A 19,735-nucleotide genomic window follows, 5' to 3' on the forward strand; every position below is an offset into this window, starting at 1 on the left:
TTTTGAATATTTTTCATGGCCCCGTGCTTATATATTTACATTGCATGTTTGTATCTTAGAATGTACAGAAAAAGGAGGATGTTAGTTGGTGGGGTGTGTGTGGGTGTGGGGTAGGTGGGGTGTCAGCCATGATCAGGCACTGTGGAGCTTTGGAAAGACAAGGATTGGGCTTCTGCTTTGGTCTCCAGCCCTCCAGTCTTCAGGACTGTTTTTTGAATGGTATGTGGATGACTGTCCCGTGCTAATATTTACTTTTTATGATAACTGGTGATCTAACCTATAGCCTTGCACCGAGACAAGCCCTCTCTCGCTGATTTGCACTCCACCCACAAAGGCCCCAGCTATAATAGCAGCCTAAGAATTCACATCAAAGTTGCAGGCTTCCAATGTTGCTTCACTTCTCATGAGGTGGGTCACAGCTGTTCAGAGTCTGAAGGGTATGAGTGAGCCAAGGGCTCTGGGAAGAAAAGAGCAGCCTTTCGAGGAGAACATCGAGTGGTACACAGTGCCACTCAAGCTGCTGAGAATCTCCCTCCACAGACTAGGACTGAACTGTAATTATGGGCTTGTGTTGTAGGACGGAGACAGAAAATAAAGCATCATAGCTGTGTGAATCCCAGAAGGCCAGCATATGGAGTAGAACAGCGCCAGATACACTCAGGTTGCAAAGCAGCCAGATCTTATCGTATCCATTCCTTTTCCTCCTTCCCTTGATTTTTTTTTTTTTCTCCAAAGATTTCTGAAATCATTCGAATGCCAGATGTTTGAGCTGAAATGCGTGCTGTTTGACTGCCTTGAAATTGCAGCCTCTAGTTACCTTTTAATTTGGAGCCCAGAAATAGTGCCATAACCACCTGTTTTATGTCCTGTTAATGGTCATTTAAAAAGTACAAGTACCGCTCGACTGCTGGCAGACATCATTTACGAAAGGACAGTTTTCCAGGTGCTTGTCTCTGAATCATTGATGTGGAAATCTTTTTTTTTTTCCTCAGAGAGGCTGAATAGGGCTTGCTAGATGGGATTGCAGGCTTATACATAAAAGCCAGTTTAATTCATAATAGACATCAGTAGAACATTGAGCAAAGAGGAGTTTAGGACTTGTAGTGGGAAGCTGTATTTCTACAAAAAAAAAAAAAAAAAACCAAAAAAAAAAAAAAAAAAAAACTTTAGGTTCATGTGCATGGCCTCCATGGCAGGCATAATATTCATGGTATAGTTAAGTGTAGCGCAATAAGTAAATGACCCAGAGACTGATATTGGGGTTCAATCTTCAAACTGAAGATAGGAAAAGCAAAGCAGCTGACCACTAGCTCTACCTCTACCTCAGCTCAGACCAAAGAGGCAATGCTCAAAATGCTCCTGACTTCACTGCTCCTCAGATTCACTCAGACTGCTATGCTCTCATCAATGTGACTGGAGACTCAATGTGGCTGGAGAGTGAATGCCACCTCTGAGACCCTGTTCCTGGCTTAAATACCTCTTATGAGTCCTGGAATTAAAGGCATGTGATCCCAAGGACTGAGATCATCTTTGTGTGAGCTGTTTGTCTTAGGACTGAATGTGTTTCTTGTAGCTCAGTGTGGCCTTGAGCTAACAAAGATCTGTCTACCTCTCCCTCCCAAGTGGTGGGATTAAAGGTGTGTACCACCACTGCCTGGCTCCTATAGCTTGTGACTGACTTTACTTTCTAAATCCTCAGGCAAGCTTTAATAAATCATAAATGATTTTCCTGAAGCTTGAAGCTTGAACCCAGTACCAGAGTCTGGTTCTGTTATTTATTGTGCTACAGTTAAGGACCACAGTGAGGGCTAAGATGGTGGCTAAGAGAATAGAGGACAGGCCTGGAGGTAGCCCCAAGTAACTTGGAGCAAAGAGGCAGTAGACACTTCTCTTTGTTTTAATGCACTGGCATTAATTTTGATTTGCGGTTGACTTCCTGGACATAGCCTTTTTCTTCCTTTCCCACAGACTAGTCTGTGTTCTTTTATCACTGACCCTGTAGATGCAGACTCGGGTAACATCCTGAGATAACAGGTCTGGGAATCATCTCATGGTCTGTCCTGAACCTTACATATTTGTGAAATCACATCCAGAATGTGATTTTGCTGAAAAGCCTTTTTTGTCCCTAAGCTGCTACCGCTGAAATAGGCAGGTCTGTTTTGAGTTTTCAAGATTTTTGTGCTTCATTAAAGTTTTTATTTATTAGTTTCATACATTCTGATTACCCATTCATTCTTTCTCAACCACCTTTCTCTTCCACTGCAACCACAGCCCCACCTCCCAACAAGTCCCTTTCCTGCTTATCATGTCTTTTGTTGTTTTGTGGCCCACTCATCTTAACAAGAGCCCCCAGGATGGACAGGGGTATAAGACTGTCCAATAAAGCACGAGTAAGTCACCAGCACCTATACCACTGAAGACAGTGACTCTGCCTCCCCCATCAGCTGTTGGAAGGTCCCAAGGGACATTATTAGTGTTCTGCAGAACATTTTGCTGTAGTGACCACAGCTAGACAGTGGGTCTGTGAAAGTGCCTTTGTTGCATATCATCTTTTCTTTAGTCCAGGGAGGACTGGAGCATGGTTTGTTCACAATGTGATGAAGGCACATTCTGGAAGCTTCTAGTTTCATCACAGGAGTTGGGTCAGATAATCTGGGTGGTGAGAAGCAACATGCCAGGAAGCACAGTTCTAATGAGGCTTCAGTGGCAGACATGGCTTGGTGGTCAGGGTCTAAATCCAGCTGACATTAGTGAGGAGAGAGAAAAACCGTACAGACCTGCCCTGATTCCTTTCTCTTTCCATGCTCTATCACCAGTCTTGTGGCTGTAGATCCAGGAGACACTTTCCCTTGTGCCATGGAAACAAACATGCAGAGAAGGGAAATGATTTCAGTCATCATGGGGCTAAGAGGACTGGAAGAGAAAGAGAATATTAATTCTAATCAAAGGCTAGGTGTGGCCAACATCTCCAAGGTCAGCCAGTTGGCAGGTAATGCTTAAAATTGAAGGACTTTCCCAAATGAGATTAAGTGACCCTGGGTTTAGCACTGTTCAGAATGCCTGCTGATGAAATTGTCCCATCAGAGGTTGCCTCATCTCTAGAAAAGCCAAAACATCATCCACTCCAGCATCTGTAGAGAAAGAGGCTAAGCCTCCAGCATCCACTCCAGCATCTGTAGAGAAGAGGCTAAGCCTCCATTATCTACTCCATCATCTGTAGAGAAGAGGCTAAGCCTCCATTATCTACTCCAGTATCTGTAGAGAAGAGGCTAAGCCTCCATTATCTACTCCAGTATCTGTAGAGAAGAGGCTAAGCCTCCATTATCTACTCCAGTATCTGTAAAGAAGAGGCTAGTCTCCATAAAACACTTGAGGAAACTGTACTCAGATCTTTAGTAGTTCTGGATTTTTCTGACAAAGCCAGAATCATGATGTGTGAGAAAAAAAATGTCACGGGAGAACAAGTGTTAACAGGAGCCCTGGTGTGGAGAGCTCTCCTTTCCAGGAGTGTCTTCCCCTCCCCACTGACTACACCCCACTGGCGGGCTTATTTTAGAAAGAAGCCAAACTGTTGGGAAAGTTGAAGCCTAAATATTTGCTTCTCCCCCCTCCTCCCAAGAAACTTTATTCAATAAAAGGCTGCTTTGTCAAGCCTATCCTCCCGCAGTCCAGGAAGCAGCTCTTTGACCACATGAGTGTGTGTGACTGGCAGTGCCCTTGTGCCAACGTGGACTGCAGTGAGGGGATTTGTCATTGTGGGTCCCACTCTGTGCTTGGGATAGTCTGTGTGTTCATTACAATCACTGCTCTTTGCTGAGATTGAGCAGCAGGGTTTGGAATTAGTATTCTGTGAGTTTTCTAGTTAGTGTTTAATCTTTATGTATCAACACTGACCTCATCTGATCACTATTAAATAGTGGTCTTCATAACCAGATTTCTCTCTTCCCTATATAACCGCCAAGCTGAATCCAGAGAGGCGCTCAGGTCATTGTTCAAGAATGTGGTGGTGTCAGAGGGTGACTTCAACAGAACACCTGGGGACAGGGGGGTGATTGTTACAATATAGATTCCTCAGCCCACTCTAGTTGGCTTACTTGACAATAAGTTTGTTTGTTTAACAAACCCAGCACCCTAGGCGATTCAGTTATATGTTCAGAAGGCTTGAGGAAGACAGTTTTTTGTTTTTGTTTTTTTTCCTCTTTACTGATAAACCCTTAGCACTGTGGAGGGTGCCTAGAACATGGAACTGGGTTGCTCTGTATCTGTTGAGTTGGTTAGTTATTGGGCCCAGCCTCATGTTTCTTCTGTCAAGGATTCCATTATCTTGTTTGGACTTAGTTAAAAACAAGAAGGTAAGTTATTGTAGATCATGGGAATTATTTGAAGTTTAGAGTGCTAATATACCTTCTGTTTTACATTGCCCAGAAGTTTATGTCTAGCACAAAGCAAGTAAATGCTTAAAGGCCACATGCTGGAGTCTTAGCTCTCAGATATGGTCTATATAAGGCTACTTAGAAATGAGGAACTTGCAGGTTACAGTGACCTTCATATTTGTGCTCTTTTGGTTAAGCAACACAAGGCTATGTAGAGATGCCAAGTATTATTTGTGTCTGTAATAGTGGTTCTTGCCTTTTTCTCCCTGCCATGAACTAATTGAATGCTTTCTAAAAATATTACTATTGAAATATTCTTGGTCCCAAAGGACTTTACATTGTGAGCAAACCATAGGAGTGGACTGTTGTCTTACATGAAGTTTGGCATTATATGAATTTGAACATGTGTCTCTTTCACTCTTTTTCAATCCCAACAGCTCATTTTCTTTTTTTCTACCCAGCATGCCCGTATCCACTATTGAGTGTCTTAACCATTGTGGTGTTTTCTCTCTCTTCCAACCTCCTGTCTTTTTTTTTTCTACACTGTAAAGATGACAAAGCACAAAGCACACTTTTAGTGGACAAAGTTTATGGGGGGGAAAGTAACAAATATTAAAGATTACAGCTTTATTAAAGCCTAAAAGAATGCTTAGGGTGGATTGTAGCAAGACAGGTAGGTATTCAAGTAGAGTGAGGTCTTAATGGAAGGAAGTTGACCTTCCTTCTAGGGGAGGAAGAATATTGTCAAAGTTGTTCCTCTTGGTGGTTTCTGTTTTTGTTTGTTTTTTTTTTTTTTTCCTGGAATGTGCCCTGTAGATGGGTCTTCTCGAGCTCTTGCTCGCTCCCCCCCCCCTCCTGTTTATGTAGCCCTGGCTATCCTGGAACTCAGAATGTAGACCTGGCCTTGAACTCACAGAGATGAGTTCTGTGAGTCTGTCTCCCTGGTGCTGGGACCAAAGGCATGTGCCACCATGCTGGGTTTGGGTCTCCTTTCAAAGAGGACACTTTCTAGTGTTTGAAATACAGCACATTGGATTCTGACCAGTTTAGGTTATGCTCCTTAATTGATCTGTAGGTTTCTGGCACTAGTTACCCTTCTGTGATTCCAGATAAATAAGGCTCATCCTATGCGTGTTGATGCAGACTGTTAGGATAAGCAACACAGCTCATATTTAAAATGAAAATTAAAGGCTAACTTACAATGACTTTTTGCAGTCAATATTTTTGCCTTAAATTCTCTATAATCTATTAAGAGATTATTTGACATGTAAACAGTTCTTTGGTTTTTTGTTTGTTTGTTCGTGCTGCCCTTGGTCCATAACAATTCAGTGTACAATTTGGGAAACATGTTTTAAATACTACCCAAAACACAGTATGAAAAAATATTTAATTAAAAATTTTTAGTTCATTAAGTACTTTTGCTTCCTGAGGTTTAATTTCATGGGATTGCATAACAACCTCCATGATTAATCAGGAGCAAAAACAAACCAAAAAAAGTTTAAAAAAATAAAAAATTTTGTCCCTGCTGAATCATCTTTGCTCTAACCTGACCCACCCCCTACCCCCTACCTTTATTGTCCTTACAGCAAGATGCATGGCGGCTGTGCCATTCTGTACACTACCTCATTAAGAAAAGTCTTATGTTTATTATTACTACAGTGTTCTCAGTGGAACCTGGTTTCTGATGGGATATGTGTACACTGATTGATAACCTGTTACAGGTTCTTAACATTAAACACATGTTCAAGTGCTTTCACAGTACTACACACCATACGGAGCTGTGTGATAGACAGAAATGACACATTGAATTAAAAAGTTCCTATTTGAGTGGAGCAAATGGGCAGACAGCTGTTACAATGAAAAGCAGGTATTTCTAGGTGCGGTGAGAGGAAAGAAAACACAGACAAAGCTGAGCTGTGAAAGATTAAATGTTGAGAATTGCAAACAGGTGAAAGTAGTTTGTTGGCCTGAGAACTTGGCATGTTCTAGCAGTGGCAAACAATTCTATGTGGCAGGTATATGTCAACCTGGTAGAAAATGTGTGTGTGTGTGTGTGTGTGTGTGTGTTCTGAGATGCATGAAATCTCTTAACTGTAATTCCCCTGTAAAAATCAAAATCAAAAAGCAGATCACATACTTCCAACACATAATGCCACAGGATATACATTACCATTCCAAAACAGAAGGAAGGGAGCATAGCAGGGAAATACTATGTCAAAGGAAGACTGAAAAACAGCTGGGTAAAACTCCAAACTCTGCATCAAAATGCTCTTTTGGTCTCCAGTTCCATCCGAATTTGTTGACTGCATCACATTTCTTTTTCTTGGGTTAGTTTCACTCCCCGTTAGCAGCTCTCCTCAGCAGGTATCCCAGGGCTCATCTTGGGGTCTCGAAGGGAATCACAGCTTCTTGCAATGAATGGCTTCTTCTCTAGACCTCCATTCAGGAACACCCCTGACACATGCCTGGCCTCAGGAGCCTGCTTTAGGCTTGGAGGCAAATTCCATAAACTGTTTCTACTATCCTTAACTCTAAAGCCAGAACCAAGAGTCCGAAACTGTCAAGTTCTACTGTTTACTGGAGTTGGAACATGATCCCGTTTAATTACATCTTCACCAGATCTCTGGTTTTTCTTCACTGCCTAAGTTTGACTGTCCTTGAACTTACTCTTTAGACAAGGCTGGTCTCAAACTCAGATCCACCAGCTTCTGTCTTCCATGCTTCCATGGGTCCATGGTCATCGTGGATATGCTTGTCCCCTGTCTCAGGGCTCTAAAGTTTACACATTGAAGTCAGGAAGAAAGATCACATTCTTAAACGGGTTGACCTGGTTCTTCCTTGAGTGACGTACTTTAACCTCCGTTCTCATTCTCATCTGCTACAGGTTACCTCTGCCTGTCCCAAGTTGTGTGCTCTCATGTTAAACTAAAAACAAACAAAAGCATGGTCCCTCAAAGTATCGTATTCTTGGACTTCCTGCCTTCAGACCTCCCCAGGCGGTACTGTGCGGAGCATGCAGAAGCTATTATTTGTTCTGTGCTCCAGAGAACTTTGTTCATTGAACAGCTATAACATTGAACAGCTTGCATTGTTAAAGGCTATAACACCAGTCTCCCCAAATAGTCTGTTTTGTGAAGATCCCGACTTGCTTGCCATGATGTGCTAAATGCCAAGCACAATACTTGGTCCATGGTAGGCAGTCATAATGCTCTTCATTGGAGGTGTTCAATTTGTCAAGGATTAGAGAAATGTGAAAACGTAATAATGTACAGACCTGGATGCATTTCGTTTTAAGATGTCTATCTGCCTGTAGCAGTGGGCAATGCAGTTTAGTTTTGGGTGTCATTTCTTGGAGCATCTGAGAATGCTCACACAAGACAATTAAAAGTGACTTCCTTAAAATTTGAATTACTTAGGTGCTATCTCAGATAATTTGGGGCCATATAAATCTCCATCTCTTTTTAAACAGAATTCACTGGGAGAAGCTATATGTTTATATAATGATATGCTGAATAGAAATAATCACCCAGCATAGGTATTAAAATAGCATCAGGCTGCAGAGAAGCTTGATATAAATTATCACAGAGTTGCTACCACTTTCCCACATTAGACTAGCGCTGTACCAGCACTTTGTTTTGCTCTGCTGCTGTGATGTGATCATCAATATGAGACTACAAGTAGCATAATAATTTTACAGAAGTTGCCAAAGCCTGGATGAGCAAGATTGAATGCACATTTTAAGTTTAGATTCCAATCAGCGTATTCCTAGGACTCTGTGATCATTGCAGATTAGTGGCCTTTCCTTTGTTGATTTAAATAGAGAAGCGGTACTTGTTGAATAATTTCCCTTTAATCTCAGAAGACACTGTGGTTTTTGTTTTTCAGTGTTGAAAATGAGCCCATGAGCACAAGTCAGAAAAAGGGAAATGCACTTCCATCAGAAGGAGTAAAGGTATGCTTTAAATTATTGTTTGTAAAGTATATGGTGCAACACCAAGGAAAGTTGACACTTTAGATTCTTGTCTTATGTAGATAGAAGAGCATGTTTATTTTACATTATCAGGGTATCGACTGCAGTGTGAGCTTCAGCTGAGGCATTTAGATGTTTGTGACTTAGTTTTTTTTTTTTTGTTTTGTTTTGTTTTGTTTTTTTGAGACAGGGTTTCTCTGTGCAGCTTTGGAGCCTATCCTGGCACTCGTTCTAGAGACCAGGCTGGCCTCGAACTCACAGAGATCCGCCTGTCTCTGCCTCCCAAGTGCTGGGATTAAAGGCATGTGACTTAGTTTTTAAAACTCCGAATCAGAGCATATGAATTTCATGGTCCTTTTTTCCAACAGAGATTTTAAAGATTAAGTTGCATTTTATGGAATGATACAGACACCTCCTAGTGCTTTGGGGAGGTCCAGATTAATACTATGTCAGTGCTACAGTGTGATCGGTATTTGTTAGCTCCCATATAAGCTTGCTGGGCACTACAAGACAAGCACCATCAGTGTCCAGGTGATGTTCCTATCTGCATGGCTGCCGGTGAGTGGCTGAGGGCCTTGAAAACTATTGACCTTTCCAATTTTCCTAAGTGGTTTTCTAGGAAATTGGATTTTCGGGTCTTTGTTTTATTTTTTGTCAACTTTGTCAACACAGGTATGACTTTGGGTACTAGTTGCTTCCTTTATTTATATGTGATTTGTGACAGTCAGTCAGTCAGTCAGTCGGTTCCATATGGGTATTTCAGGTTAAGTTAACCTGGTCAGTAGAAGAATAGAAAGTTATCTAAATTTTCTTTTCTTTTTTTGGTTTGTCAAGACAGAGTTTCTCTGTAGTTTTGGAGGCTGTCCTGGCACTCGATCTGTAGACCAGGCTGGCCTCGAACTCAGAGATCCACCTACCTCTGCCTCCCGAGTGCTGGGATTAAAGGCGTACACCACCAAAGTACATCGAAAGTTATCTAAATTTTTTACTACTGTTGCATGTATTTCTTAACATGTTGAAAATTACACACAGTGTACAAGTACTAGAAGAAGGTGAAGGTGTGTGTCCTTTTTTTTCTCAATGAAAGTGAAAATAATCTTTGCTTTATTGAAAGAAATAGGTCAGATTCCCCTTTTTACCACTTGCTTGAGTTTGGCTACTAAATCTTGCCCCTGGTTTTATTTTTTATTTTTACTGACTTGCTTCTGGTTTAGTTTTTCTTTTCCAGGCAGGGTCTCACTATGTAACCCAGACTGTGTCTGCATGGCTGTGGTCGCCACTCAGGCTTCTGAGTGTTGGGATTGCAGGGTGCATCACCATGCGTGACTCCTCTCCCAGGGTTTCTAACTTCTCCCTCCCTTCCTGTCTATGGACAGTGCTTGGCCAGCCTGCTGATTCACCATGGCATGGGCTCTGTGGCCTTTTCTCCCTTCTTCAGTTGCTGAGATTTAGTTTACACAAGATTCTCACTTCTAATGCTATGTTTGAAGTGTTGCCTTGTGTTTCATAGCTCCTCCTGAATCTCAAGTGCTGAGAGGAATCTTTGACTACCAATTCCCGTCCATCTCGTCTCTCAACTCCTCGTTGCTTCCACAACTTGGATCTTTCAGCCCTTGCTGTGTTCTTGGTTTCCTGTTCTCTTGGTCTCTGCTTATTTCCCTACTCCTCCTGCATCCACCCACCACCTATACTTTTTTTTCAACAAACTTGGATAAAGTCAGCCTTTAATTCCCAGGAGTCCAGTCTTTTATAACCAGAGATTGGCTCTGACAATCTTCTTTCCATCCCTGGTGTTTGAGTGTGAGCACCCAGGATTTCATTTTCCAGTCTGGGCAGATGCATAGATACTACCCATAGTCATGAGATTACTCAGAGTTGCTTGCTTACAGGGACATCCAGTTCATCCATGATAAAAAAAAAAAAAAAAAAAAAAAAAAAAGACACAGGGCATACTTTGCTGGGACATATTGGTCCATATAACTTTTTATTGTTCTCTCTGCCACCCTCTCCTTCCCTCTCTCCTTCCTACCCTCCCTCCCTGTCTCCCTCCTTCTCTGTCTCTGTCTGTCTGTCTGTCTCTCTCTTGCTCTTTCACTCACTCTCACTCTGTCTTCAACCCTCTGAAAACCACTGGTACAGTTTCTTCAGCCTATTCACATGAACCTGTTTTTAGGGATGGCTGCTATCTAGGATTAAAACATCTGCTGAGTTTCAGCATGACTCCAGGACTGGACCTGACTGGGGGCAGCAAGGGAATGAAGAAAAGATACAGAGGGATACACAGAAAAGCTGGAACTAGGTGGACTGGGCTCTCGGATGGAGAAACCACTGTGCCTCATAGAGCAGTGTGTTTATTTTGTACAGGTGGATAGAGAGGAAGGAGATGGGGTTATCACACTCAGATGAACAGGGAGGCAGGGTGTCCAGTAAAGAGCTCATCTCAGTAGTCTCTGGAGGGGAGGGAGAAAGCCACGGTGGACATTTCCAGCACACACTATCAGCATTCCTACTCAAACTGGGAAGGTTTTGCCATCCCTCTGAGCCTCACTTCAGGGTGAAAGCTTTGCGGTTCCCAGGGGTCTGAGGCTGTAGGGTCCCTGATAGGGCCACGCCCATGTCAACAACACAAATTCACTCAGGCCTGCACACACTCAGGGTTTCCTCCTCTCCCGTGTGTGTGTTGGTTATACCACCAGCAGTCCCATGACTTGAGGGTGAAAACAGTTGAAAAGGTGTGTGATAGCATCTATTATATCATTACTTTGAGCAGTTTCAGTTGGAGATTTTTCATTTAGCTAGTGGCCTGAAACATGCTGTTTTTTATTTCTAATGACCAGTTTTCTGAAATGCCCGCTGAACTGAAGTGTGACATTTTTTTTTTAACCGTGTTTCCATCCTTTTAACCCAAATTGTGTGCAGTCTGTAACAAGGGGGAAAGGTACAGGGGTTTCCCTCTGCAGTCTGAAGCATAACAGATCCATGATTAGTCAACATAGTTGTATATATCTCACTTTGTATTTGACATTGATATATCAAGGCAAGATGTCAGTGATGTTACCTAAGATGTTGGAAGAACAAAAATTGATTTTACTTTTGAATATTTGCAGCTATAGTTTAATAGTATATTTGGACATCACTATGTTCTTAATCCTTAAAATGTCATTTATATGTACATATTATAGATCCTCTGGGTTTCTCTAATATTGTTATTTCTAATGCTTGCATGTATTTGTCTACTGGCGTATGTATTTCTGCTATGTTAGTTGGATTTTTTATTTGAGTTGGAAAAACTTAGATACTTAGCCACTATCTTGTCTCCTTAACATGTTACTGCACTCTACAATTTTAGTTAAAAGAGATATAAAACATCTTTTTGGGGTTTTTTAATTTGTTTTACATGCCAACCCCAGTTCATTTCTCCGTCCCCTCCTCTCCTACCCCCCCCCAACTAAAACCCTATCTGTCACATATCCTTTCTGCTCCCCCTGGATGGTGAGGCCTTCCATGGGGGGAGGTCTTCAGAGTCTGTCGTATCCTTTGGGATAGGGCCTTGGCCCACCCCCGTGTGTCTTGGCTCAGGGAGTATCCCTCTATGTGGAATAGACTCCCAAAGTCCAAACCTATGCGAGGGATAAGTAATGAACTACTACAGGAGGTCCTGTAGATTTCCGAGGTTTCCTCACTGAGACCCACATTCCTGGGGTCTGGATCAGTCCCATGCTGGTATCCAGCTATCAGTCTGGGGACCAAGAGCTCCCCGTTGTTCAGGTCAGCTGTTTCTGTAGTTTCGCCAGCCTGGTCTGGACCCCTTTGCTCATCATTCATCCTTCAGTTTCATTCATCATCAGATTCCAGTTCAGTTCAGTGATTAGTTGTGGGTGTCTGCTTCTACTTCCACCAGCTGTTGGATGAAGGCTATCGGGTGGCATATAAGTCAGTTATCAATCTCATTATCAGGGGGAGAGCATTTAAGGTAGCCTCTCCTCCGTTGCTGAGATAGTTAGCTGGTGTCATCTTTGTAGATCTCCAGACATTTCCCTAGTGCCTGATTTCTCTGTAAACCTAAAATGTCTCCCTCTGTTATGGTATCCCCTTTCTTGTTTTCTTCTATTCTCCCAACTCAACCTTTCTGCTCCCTCATGTCCTCCTCACCCCCTTCCTCTTCTCCCCTCTCATTCTCCTAGCTCCCTCCCCCCTCCTCCCATGCTCCCAATTTGCTCAGGAGAGATAGAAAACATCTTATACCCCTTATTGATTTCAGAGAATCTCTTTCCCTTCTTCCCTTTCAAAGATGAACTCATGCAGGTGTGCACCCCATGCTCTGTGCCAGTGGTGCTGGTGGTCCCCCTTCCCACATCCTCTGTATCCTATGATGTCTGCTTCTAGCCCTTGTCTCTGTTGGCTTCTTCCCAGGTGTCTCATCTCACCCTGTGTGTATGTAAGTTGACAGCAGTAGTCTCTGAGAATCTAATGACCTGTCCACAGTCTGTCACTTCACTGGGCTCTCCTACATTTTCCTGAAGAATTTCATATGGAAGTCTGCTTTAAATACTTCCGGTTCTTAATGTTTTCTAGTGTGACTCCTCTGTTTCCTTTAGTGACTTCAGACCTCAGACTCAGGAAGCTCAGTGCTGTGTTTGCCACATGTCAGGGATGCTTCTCTGCCTCCTTGATGAATGAGGGCCATTCCGTAAAACCAGTCCATTTAAGGTCACTTAATGACCAGTTCCTACCTACACTCAGTAGCCTTTTGTTCTCCGTCCTTGGTCTGCTCAGCCAACTGAAACACTCCATGCTCCCAAGTCTTGTTTCCTTTTTCAGAAAGCCTTTTGGCTTATCTTTGCTTTAGAACACTGGGCTTTAGCCTCTACCTCTTGGTATTTCCTTCTTGTTTCTGGCACTGGGCTAAGTAGCATCTCATGCAGATGTTTCACATAGATGCTGACGGTGCCTCGTCTTCCTTGGTGCCAGTCCTCCAACACGATGTCTTGCCCTCCCTGGCTTCTCCCTTTAACTCTCAGATCCTTGCCTGGTTTCTTTTTCCTGGGAGCCTCAGACTTTATTAACAGTCCTGTCCCTTTGAAATCTCAGATTCCATCTGCCTAAAAGATCCCAGTATCTTCAGCCATGCTCTATACCTTTTATGTGGTTTTATTTGGAGTGTAGGCTAGGAAATGGGGAGAATTATCTGACTGGAACTTGGATGCAAGCATTAAAAGTAGCTAACAGTGTTTGAAATACAGAAGGATCTCTCTACACAACATATAAATGACATATACCTGTGTGTGTGTGTGTGTGTGTGTGTGTGTGTGTGTGTGTGTGTGTGTGTGTTGACATGTGTGGTGGTACCAAGAATGGTAACTAGAGGATAACTTGCAGAAGTTGGTTTGCCCTTTCCACCATGTGGGCTGTAGACATGGAAATTGGGTCATTAGATTTGGTGGCAAGTTCCTTTACCTGCATATCCATCTCGGCAGCCTATATACTGAGTATATCAATTTATGCATATTTAATATTTCTTGTGTATGTGGCCCTTCTTTAAGTGTATTCTATGTTTTCTTAGTAAGAGAAAGTCATAATTACTGAACTAATTTTGTAAGGTACTGTCACCTTAATAAAAGTTTGCTGTTCATTTTCCTAGCCATTCATATAATATCAATATCATTTTAATTTAATAGAAAAATTGTGGAACATCTCTTCTTCAAGCGTGGGAAGGCTTTTTTTTCCCCCTCAACTGCAATCATCCCTGAAACACTCTATGTAAACAGATTAAAGCAGAACTCTCTGTTGACTGTGGAGCCCCCTGGAGCCTCACAGGCCACTTTTGTTCTCCGCCAACTGTAACACATCCTTGGAGCAGTTTTAAAATGACATGTGTGAAGATGGAAAGAACATAGTCTTTGGAACCAAACATCTGGGCCTAAGTCCCACATCTCCCATAATGTGGTTTTGTAACTTGGAAAATGTTCTCAGCCACTCTGAACCTTGGCTTACCAATCTGTTGTAGGTTGTTTATTCCTTATTCCCTAGAGGTATTTTAGAGCAGACTAAGATGGTGTCTAAATCACCATGCTATGCTGATCACAGGAGATACTTGGAAAAATCTTGCTTTCTTGCCATAAAACAGTGTAGCTTAAACATAAAAATGTATCTCTAAAAGGCTGGTGATATGTTTTGGTTAAATAGTATAGAAATTGGCTGTTAGAAGCATTGATTCTGCTTGATTCTTAGAGTGAATGCATACAGGAAGGTGTGCTATAATGAATTCAACTGGAAGTCAGAGCCCTTGCCTCTCTCCTTTTGTGAAGAGAGAATGCTGGGGTGCCTGGATGGAGAATGTACTTTTGTCACCATGCTCTCCTGATGAGCAAAGACCTTGGGAACCTTGAGTTCCGGGTACTGGGTATGTTATAAGGTATCTGATTTGACTTGCACCAAGCCCATCCTGTTGTACATCTAGGGGGTTGCTAACATTGTGTTATGAAGAATTTTATTAAAATGAAAGCGGAGTCTGAAGTAGGTATACGCTTTAGATATATGTGAGGACCTTTGCCCCAAAGGCATCAAACATTAATTCCAGACAATTCGACTCTTTTCAAACTGGAAAAATCTCTATGCCATAATAGGAAGGAATGGCTTTTCTTATATTCCATTTTCCTTCCTTTCTCTCATTTCATTGTTTATGGTAAAATGCACCATCATGCCTATATCCTGAGCTTGGGGTTATACACACAGTTTTCCTCCCAAATGGTAGTAGGTATAGGCAGTAATGTGTTTGGGGACTAGGGAGCTACCTCAGTAGATAAGAGTACTCATGCAAGCATTAGTACCTAAGTTTGAATTCCCCAGTACTCACATAAAAAGCCAATCATGGTCAGTGTAGACCTGTAACCCCAGCACTATGTGAAGCAGAGGCAGGGGCAACACTGAGGCTTGCTAGCTGCCAGCCTATCTTCAGGTCCAGTGAGAAATTCTGTCTGAAATGGGACTAAGGTGAAGGGTAATAGAGCAGGACCCCTGATGGCCTCCTCTGGCTGTGGCACACCCAATGCAAGATTTACACACATGCACATAAACAACGTACACATGTGACCCACCCCCAGAAGAAATGGTATGTTCAAAGTTGAGTTTCCTTTATTTTATTCTAGATTTCTTTTAAAATTTTTATTACTGTTGTTACTTAACTTATTTGAGATAAAGTCTCACTATGTAGCCCTGGCCTGGCATTGAATTCATAGAGATTCACCCGCCTCTATCTTCTGACTGATGGAATTAAAGCTTATGTTACCAGGTCCATACTATTTCCTTCTGCTTTTATAGTCAGCAACTTTTCTACTTAAAGAATGTTGGGATTTAATGCCTATAAGATTCATGTGGCTTTTGTCCGAACTGGGGAAAAACGGAGACAAAAAGCAAGTCAATTGACAAGGCTACAGATGACACTAACTTTAGCACCACATGAAGATTTCGTAGTTCAGAGAAAATGGAACAGTGGGGGTAAAAAATGGTCAGGGTCACTTCTAAGAAGTGTTGTCTTTTAGGTTTCAGTGAAGAATGCAAGAACTGGAGAGACATGCCTGTAGACAGTCAGATGCACAGGCTCGTATCTCAGGGAGTTTGGGCTGAGAATACAAATCTGAGGATCATCCAATTGAGTTAATGGAAAGTGAGATCTCAGGAGTGCATGAAAGTACTGTGCTTTCCAGGCTGGACTCGGAGGCAAATGCTACATGAGAGATTGCTACAGGAGATGATCTGGAAGGGTATGGAGAGAATAGTCAGAGAGGAAGGGGAACTGCAGAACGATGTCACAGAAACCAAAGTTAGAGTCTCTGTCTCGTTCTTGAGATATATATTATCTCAACACAGAGGGAAATGAGCATATGAGACAGTGTCTTTGAGGAAGCATGCTCAGAGCGTGACTGGAGAACAGGTCATCTTGCAGGGACGTAGGCAGTGATTGTGGTAGGGAAAGGAAGAGAGGATGTCAGGATTAGTGATGCCTTCTTCAGGATGTTGGTGCTGAGGAGAGAAGAGAACCTCAATGTGTCTGAACACAGACAACTTCTTGGTTGAGGCTTACTGAAGGGCAAATGAGTAACTGGACTCCCCAAGGAGAAACCAGGAATGATGAAATGTTGCCCCATGGAAGAATCCGTGTGGGGAGGGGTAGTCTTTCTTTCCTCCTTGCCTGCAAAGCTAGAGAAAGAAGTAGGCCAGAGGCCACCTTGCAGGTAGAGGAGAAAGCCAAGTCCAGACTATGAGGGAATGACTTTCAATAGAATGCAGGTCTTGACACTTAGTGTGAATGGATACTGGATGCTTAGTCTAAGGACTGTGAAAAGGGTTCAAAAGACTTCTTGGTGAAGCTCATTTCAAACCAAGATTCGTTTGCCAATGTAGAAAAGATAAACTTCATTTCCTGTGGTCAGGTTTGAGTAGAGACCAGTGGAAGTAACCAGGGATCAGGACAGGATCTCAGGGTACTGGCTGTACCTAACAGCTGGGTGGAGAGGATGGAAATGTTTCTGAGAACTGAAAGAAAATAAGCCTGAAGGAAGAAGGCTGTTCCAAGGCTAGAGAGTTGGTATGCTGGCCTGTCTATATCAGTGGGTAAGAGCTGCAAAGATGCGAAGGTATGAATGGACCACTGGGCTTCCCGATGTTAAGAGTCAGAATTAGGATGGTGACAGTAAAAAGCAGGGCCAGGAGGTGGAGCAGAAGTGAGTGTAGATTCCTGGAGTTGAGGATGCAGAGGAGCTGGTTAGTGTTCTGAAGGGCTGCCCTTGTGTGCAAAAAAGGCAGTAGCTGTGTGGATAGGAGGTGCAATCACGGTCTTGTAGGAAAAGTCATTTGCCTCTTCTCTTCCTCTCAGTATCTTCATTTGGCAACAGTCCCAACATCCTCAAAATGCTAGCCAATTTGTTGGTATAATAGCCCTCCCATCTGCTACAGGCTATTAAAGAAGATGCTAATGCTGATTAGATTTATTAAAAATTCTTGTATCACTAGAATGTGGGTTTGGCAATAATAGAAGTTTGAGTATCTTTTCTTGGCCAAATCCAAACATAGTGTCCTGTTATTTTCTTAATGAATAAATACTTTAAAGTTTACCTTGAACCAACTGCTGTTTTGCTTATCCTGCTTAGTCTGTTGCTGATTTAGGGTTACATCCTTCAGAAACATTTTTCCAAGTGCCCTTCGTTTGAGGGGACCCAAGTCCCAACTTCACCCAAGCCTCTCTTTCTGTTCCTCGTCTCCCCTATCTTGTTTCTGGCATCAGAACCACTTGTGTTTAAAGAACTGTCCACACAGAATTGTTCAGGCTTCAGCACTATCCTTTACTTCAAAAAGAAATGTTCCTACTTCTCCTAAGGCTAATACTTTCCCTTTATTGGTCTATTAGGAACTGCTCACTTTGTCTCTTCACTTTCTAGTTTTCTTCTAGAAGCTTCTAGCCTTTCCTTTCCCACAAGTGCAGAACTGCCCCACACAACAGGAACAAAAGGCCACTTCTGTCTTGGAACTTAAAAGACCATTTGTCATTCTTCCTGGTTTAAAGCCTCAGAGAGTCCCTTCTGTGTTGTGACTTTCCTGTTTCGTTACAGCTGACACTGCCTAACACCCTGAGTTTAGAAATGGACTCGGAAACATCTGAGCAATTACAACTGAATAGTTTCATACTGAATGATCTTCATAGTCTGCTCACCCTCTATATTCCAACAGAAATCTGGGCACCTCTTAGACATGTTTCTGTGTACCTAGAAACGTTCCCATGAGTGAAATAGAGCTTTCTGCATTTGTGGGTTTTATTTTCTAAATGAAGAAAGCACGTGTGTGCATGTGTGTATGTGTGTGCGTGCATGTGCTTGTACATGTGCATGCATGTTTACTAGTGAACAAAAGAATAAAAATAGAGAAAAGAATTAGGTAGTTTTGAAATACAGGACTTAGCTAATTAATTTTGATGGGGACGGCAAGACCTACAGAAGAGTTCTGCAGGAGTTGAGGGGTGAGCCAAGGGAAGATGGGCGTAGGCAGAAAGAAGAGTGAATGAAAAACTCCCAGGAGACCTGCCAGGGGACAGTCTCATTTTGTTAGAGTCTGGCTGTGGTCTTGGCATTCCTTGCTCCCTTCTGCTTTTACTTTGTCCTTTGTCTGGAGACCAATATCCTGGAGGGAACAACTTAGCCTGGCTTTGGTCTTCTCTTCTCATGACTTTTAGTCTTTTACCTCAGCCATAGTGCTCTGTCTTTGGTCCCTTGATTCTTCTGTCCTTTATTCTTGTGTGATTCTCGTCTTGTGGCACACATCATTCACATCTCACATGCCACCCCTTGGATCTGGCAAGCTGCAAAGTTATTTTCTTTCTACTATGAGTCTCTATCCCTGCTCAAAGTTAATTAGCCTTCCATTGTGCACCTCCCTTTTCTAGACATCTCCCCACCCCCAGTGATCAGCATCTTGCTCAGTTGTCAACACCCTGAAGACCATGTATTGCTAAGTGAGTTGTAATCAGTACAAAATATTGCTTTCTTCTGTCTCCTTATACTGCACAGAACAGCGTGTATGTAGATGGATGAACTTAAAGATCTCACAACATTACAACTTAGTATGTTAAAAGAAGTAAAAGATTCTAAAAACACATGCCTTCCTTCTTGCAGTTATATTTTATAAGTAGAATAACTGTATCTTTGTACATAACTGGAATTAATGTTTGTTATTGTTTGCTCGAATCTGAGTGTTTTTATCCTACTGACTCCTTAGAACAATGGTAAACAGGCCTATTGGCAGAAGGAAGTGGGCCCCACCTAAAAAGAGCCTGTGGTTGGCCTAACTTCATTGTTTCCAAGCCCATGGCAAAGAACAGCTGCTTTAGATCAGACTTCAAATTTGAAGTATAGAAATGCAGATTTTATTGTAGGTGTTTCAGTTTAATGTTCTTGCTTGTTCACATTTGTTTCTAAAGTTAGAAGCTTCCTTCTTGCTGAGACTTCTAATTACTGAGAAAAACATTCTCAGAAAGGTTATGAGGGGAAAATTAAGCAGCTGAGACATCCTAGAAGCTGGAAATGGAAAATGAAGAGACACAAGCATTGGTTTCTTCGTGAACCTCGAGCATTTTACTGTCAGTGGCCCATGGGTCTCCTTCTCCAAGTGGCCATGAATAAAGAGCAGTCACTCAAGCTAGTTACAGCAAAGAGTGAGTCACACACTCACCATGCTGGCCCACTTTGACCTAGGGAGAAATGGCCTGCTTAGGAACTAGAATAAATTAAATGTAGTCAAAGGCCAAAAAAAAAAAAAAAACAAAAACAAAAAAAAGTGTCTTTGATATATGTGAGCGAACTAGCATGTCTTGTGCCAAATAAGGAGGCAGTTGAGGTGAGGG

General features: G+C 42.3%; 1 protein-coding gene across 2 annotated transcripts in view; it reads left to right on the forward strand.

The window, feature by feature from the left end:
- Crybg3 (crystallin beta-gamma domain containing 3) overlaps positions 1-19,735 on the forward strand; it is a 104,163-nt gene that overhangs the window by 12,051 nt on the left and 72,377 nt on the right. For both annotated transcript variants that reach the window (XM_035444432.1, XM_027412443.2), the window contains exon 2: positions 8,259-8,325. In XM_035444432.1, the coding sequence (XP_035300323.1) occupies positions 8,259-8,325 (67 nt within the window). The remainder of the gene's footprint in view (positions 1-8,258; positions 8,326-19,735) is intronic.

Source organism: Cricetulus griseus, chromosome 4 (assembly GCF_003668045.3).
Source record: "Cricetulus griseus strain 17A/GY chromosome 4, alternate assembly CriGri-PICRH-1.0, whole genome shotgun sequence".
In the NCBI taxonomy this organism is placed as follows: Eukaryota; Metazoa; Chordata; class Mammalia; order Rodentia; family Cricetidae; genus Cricetulus; species Cricetulus griseus.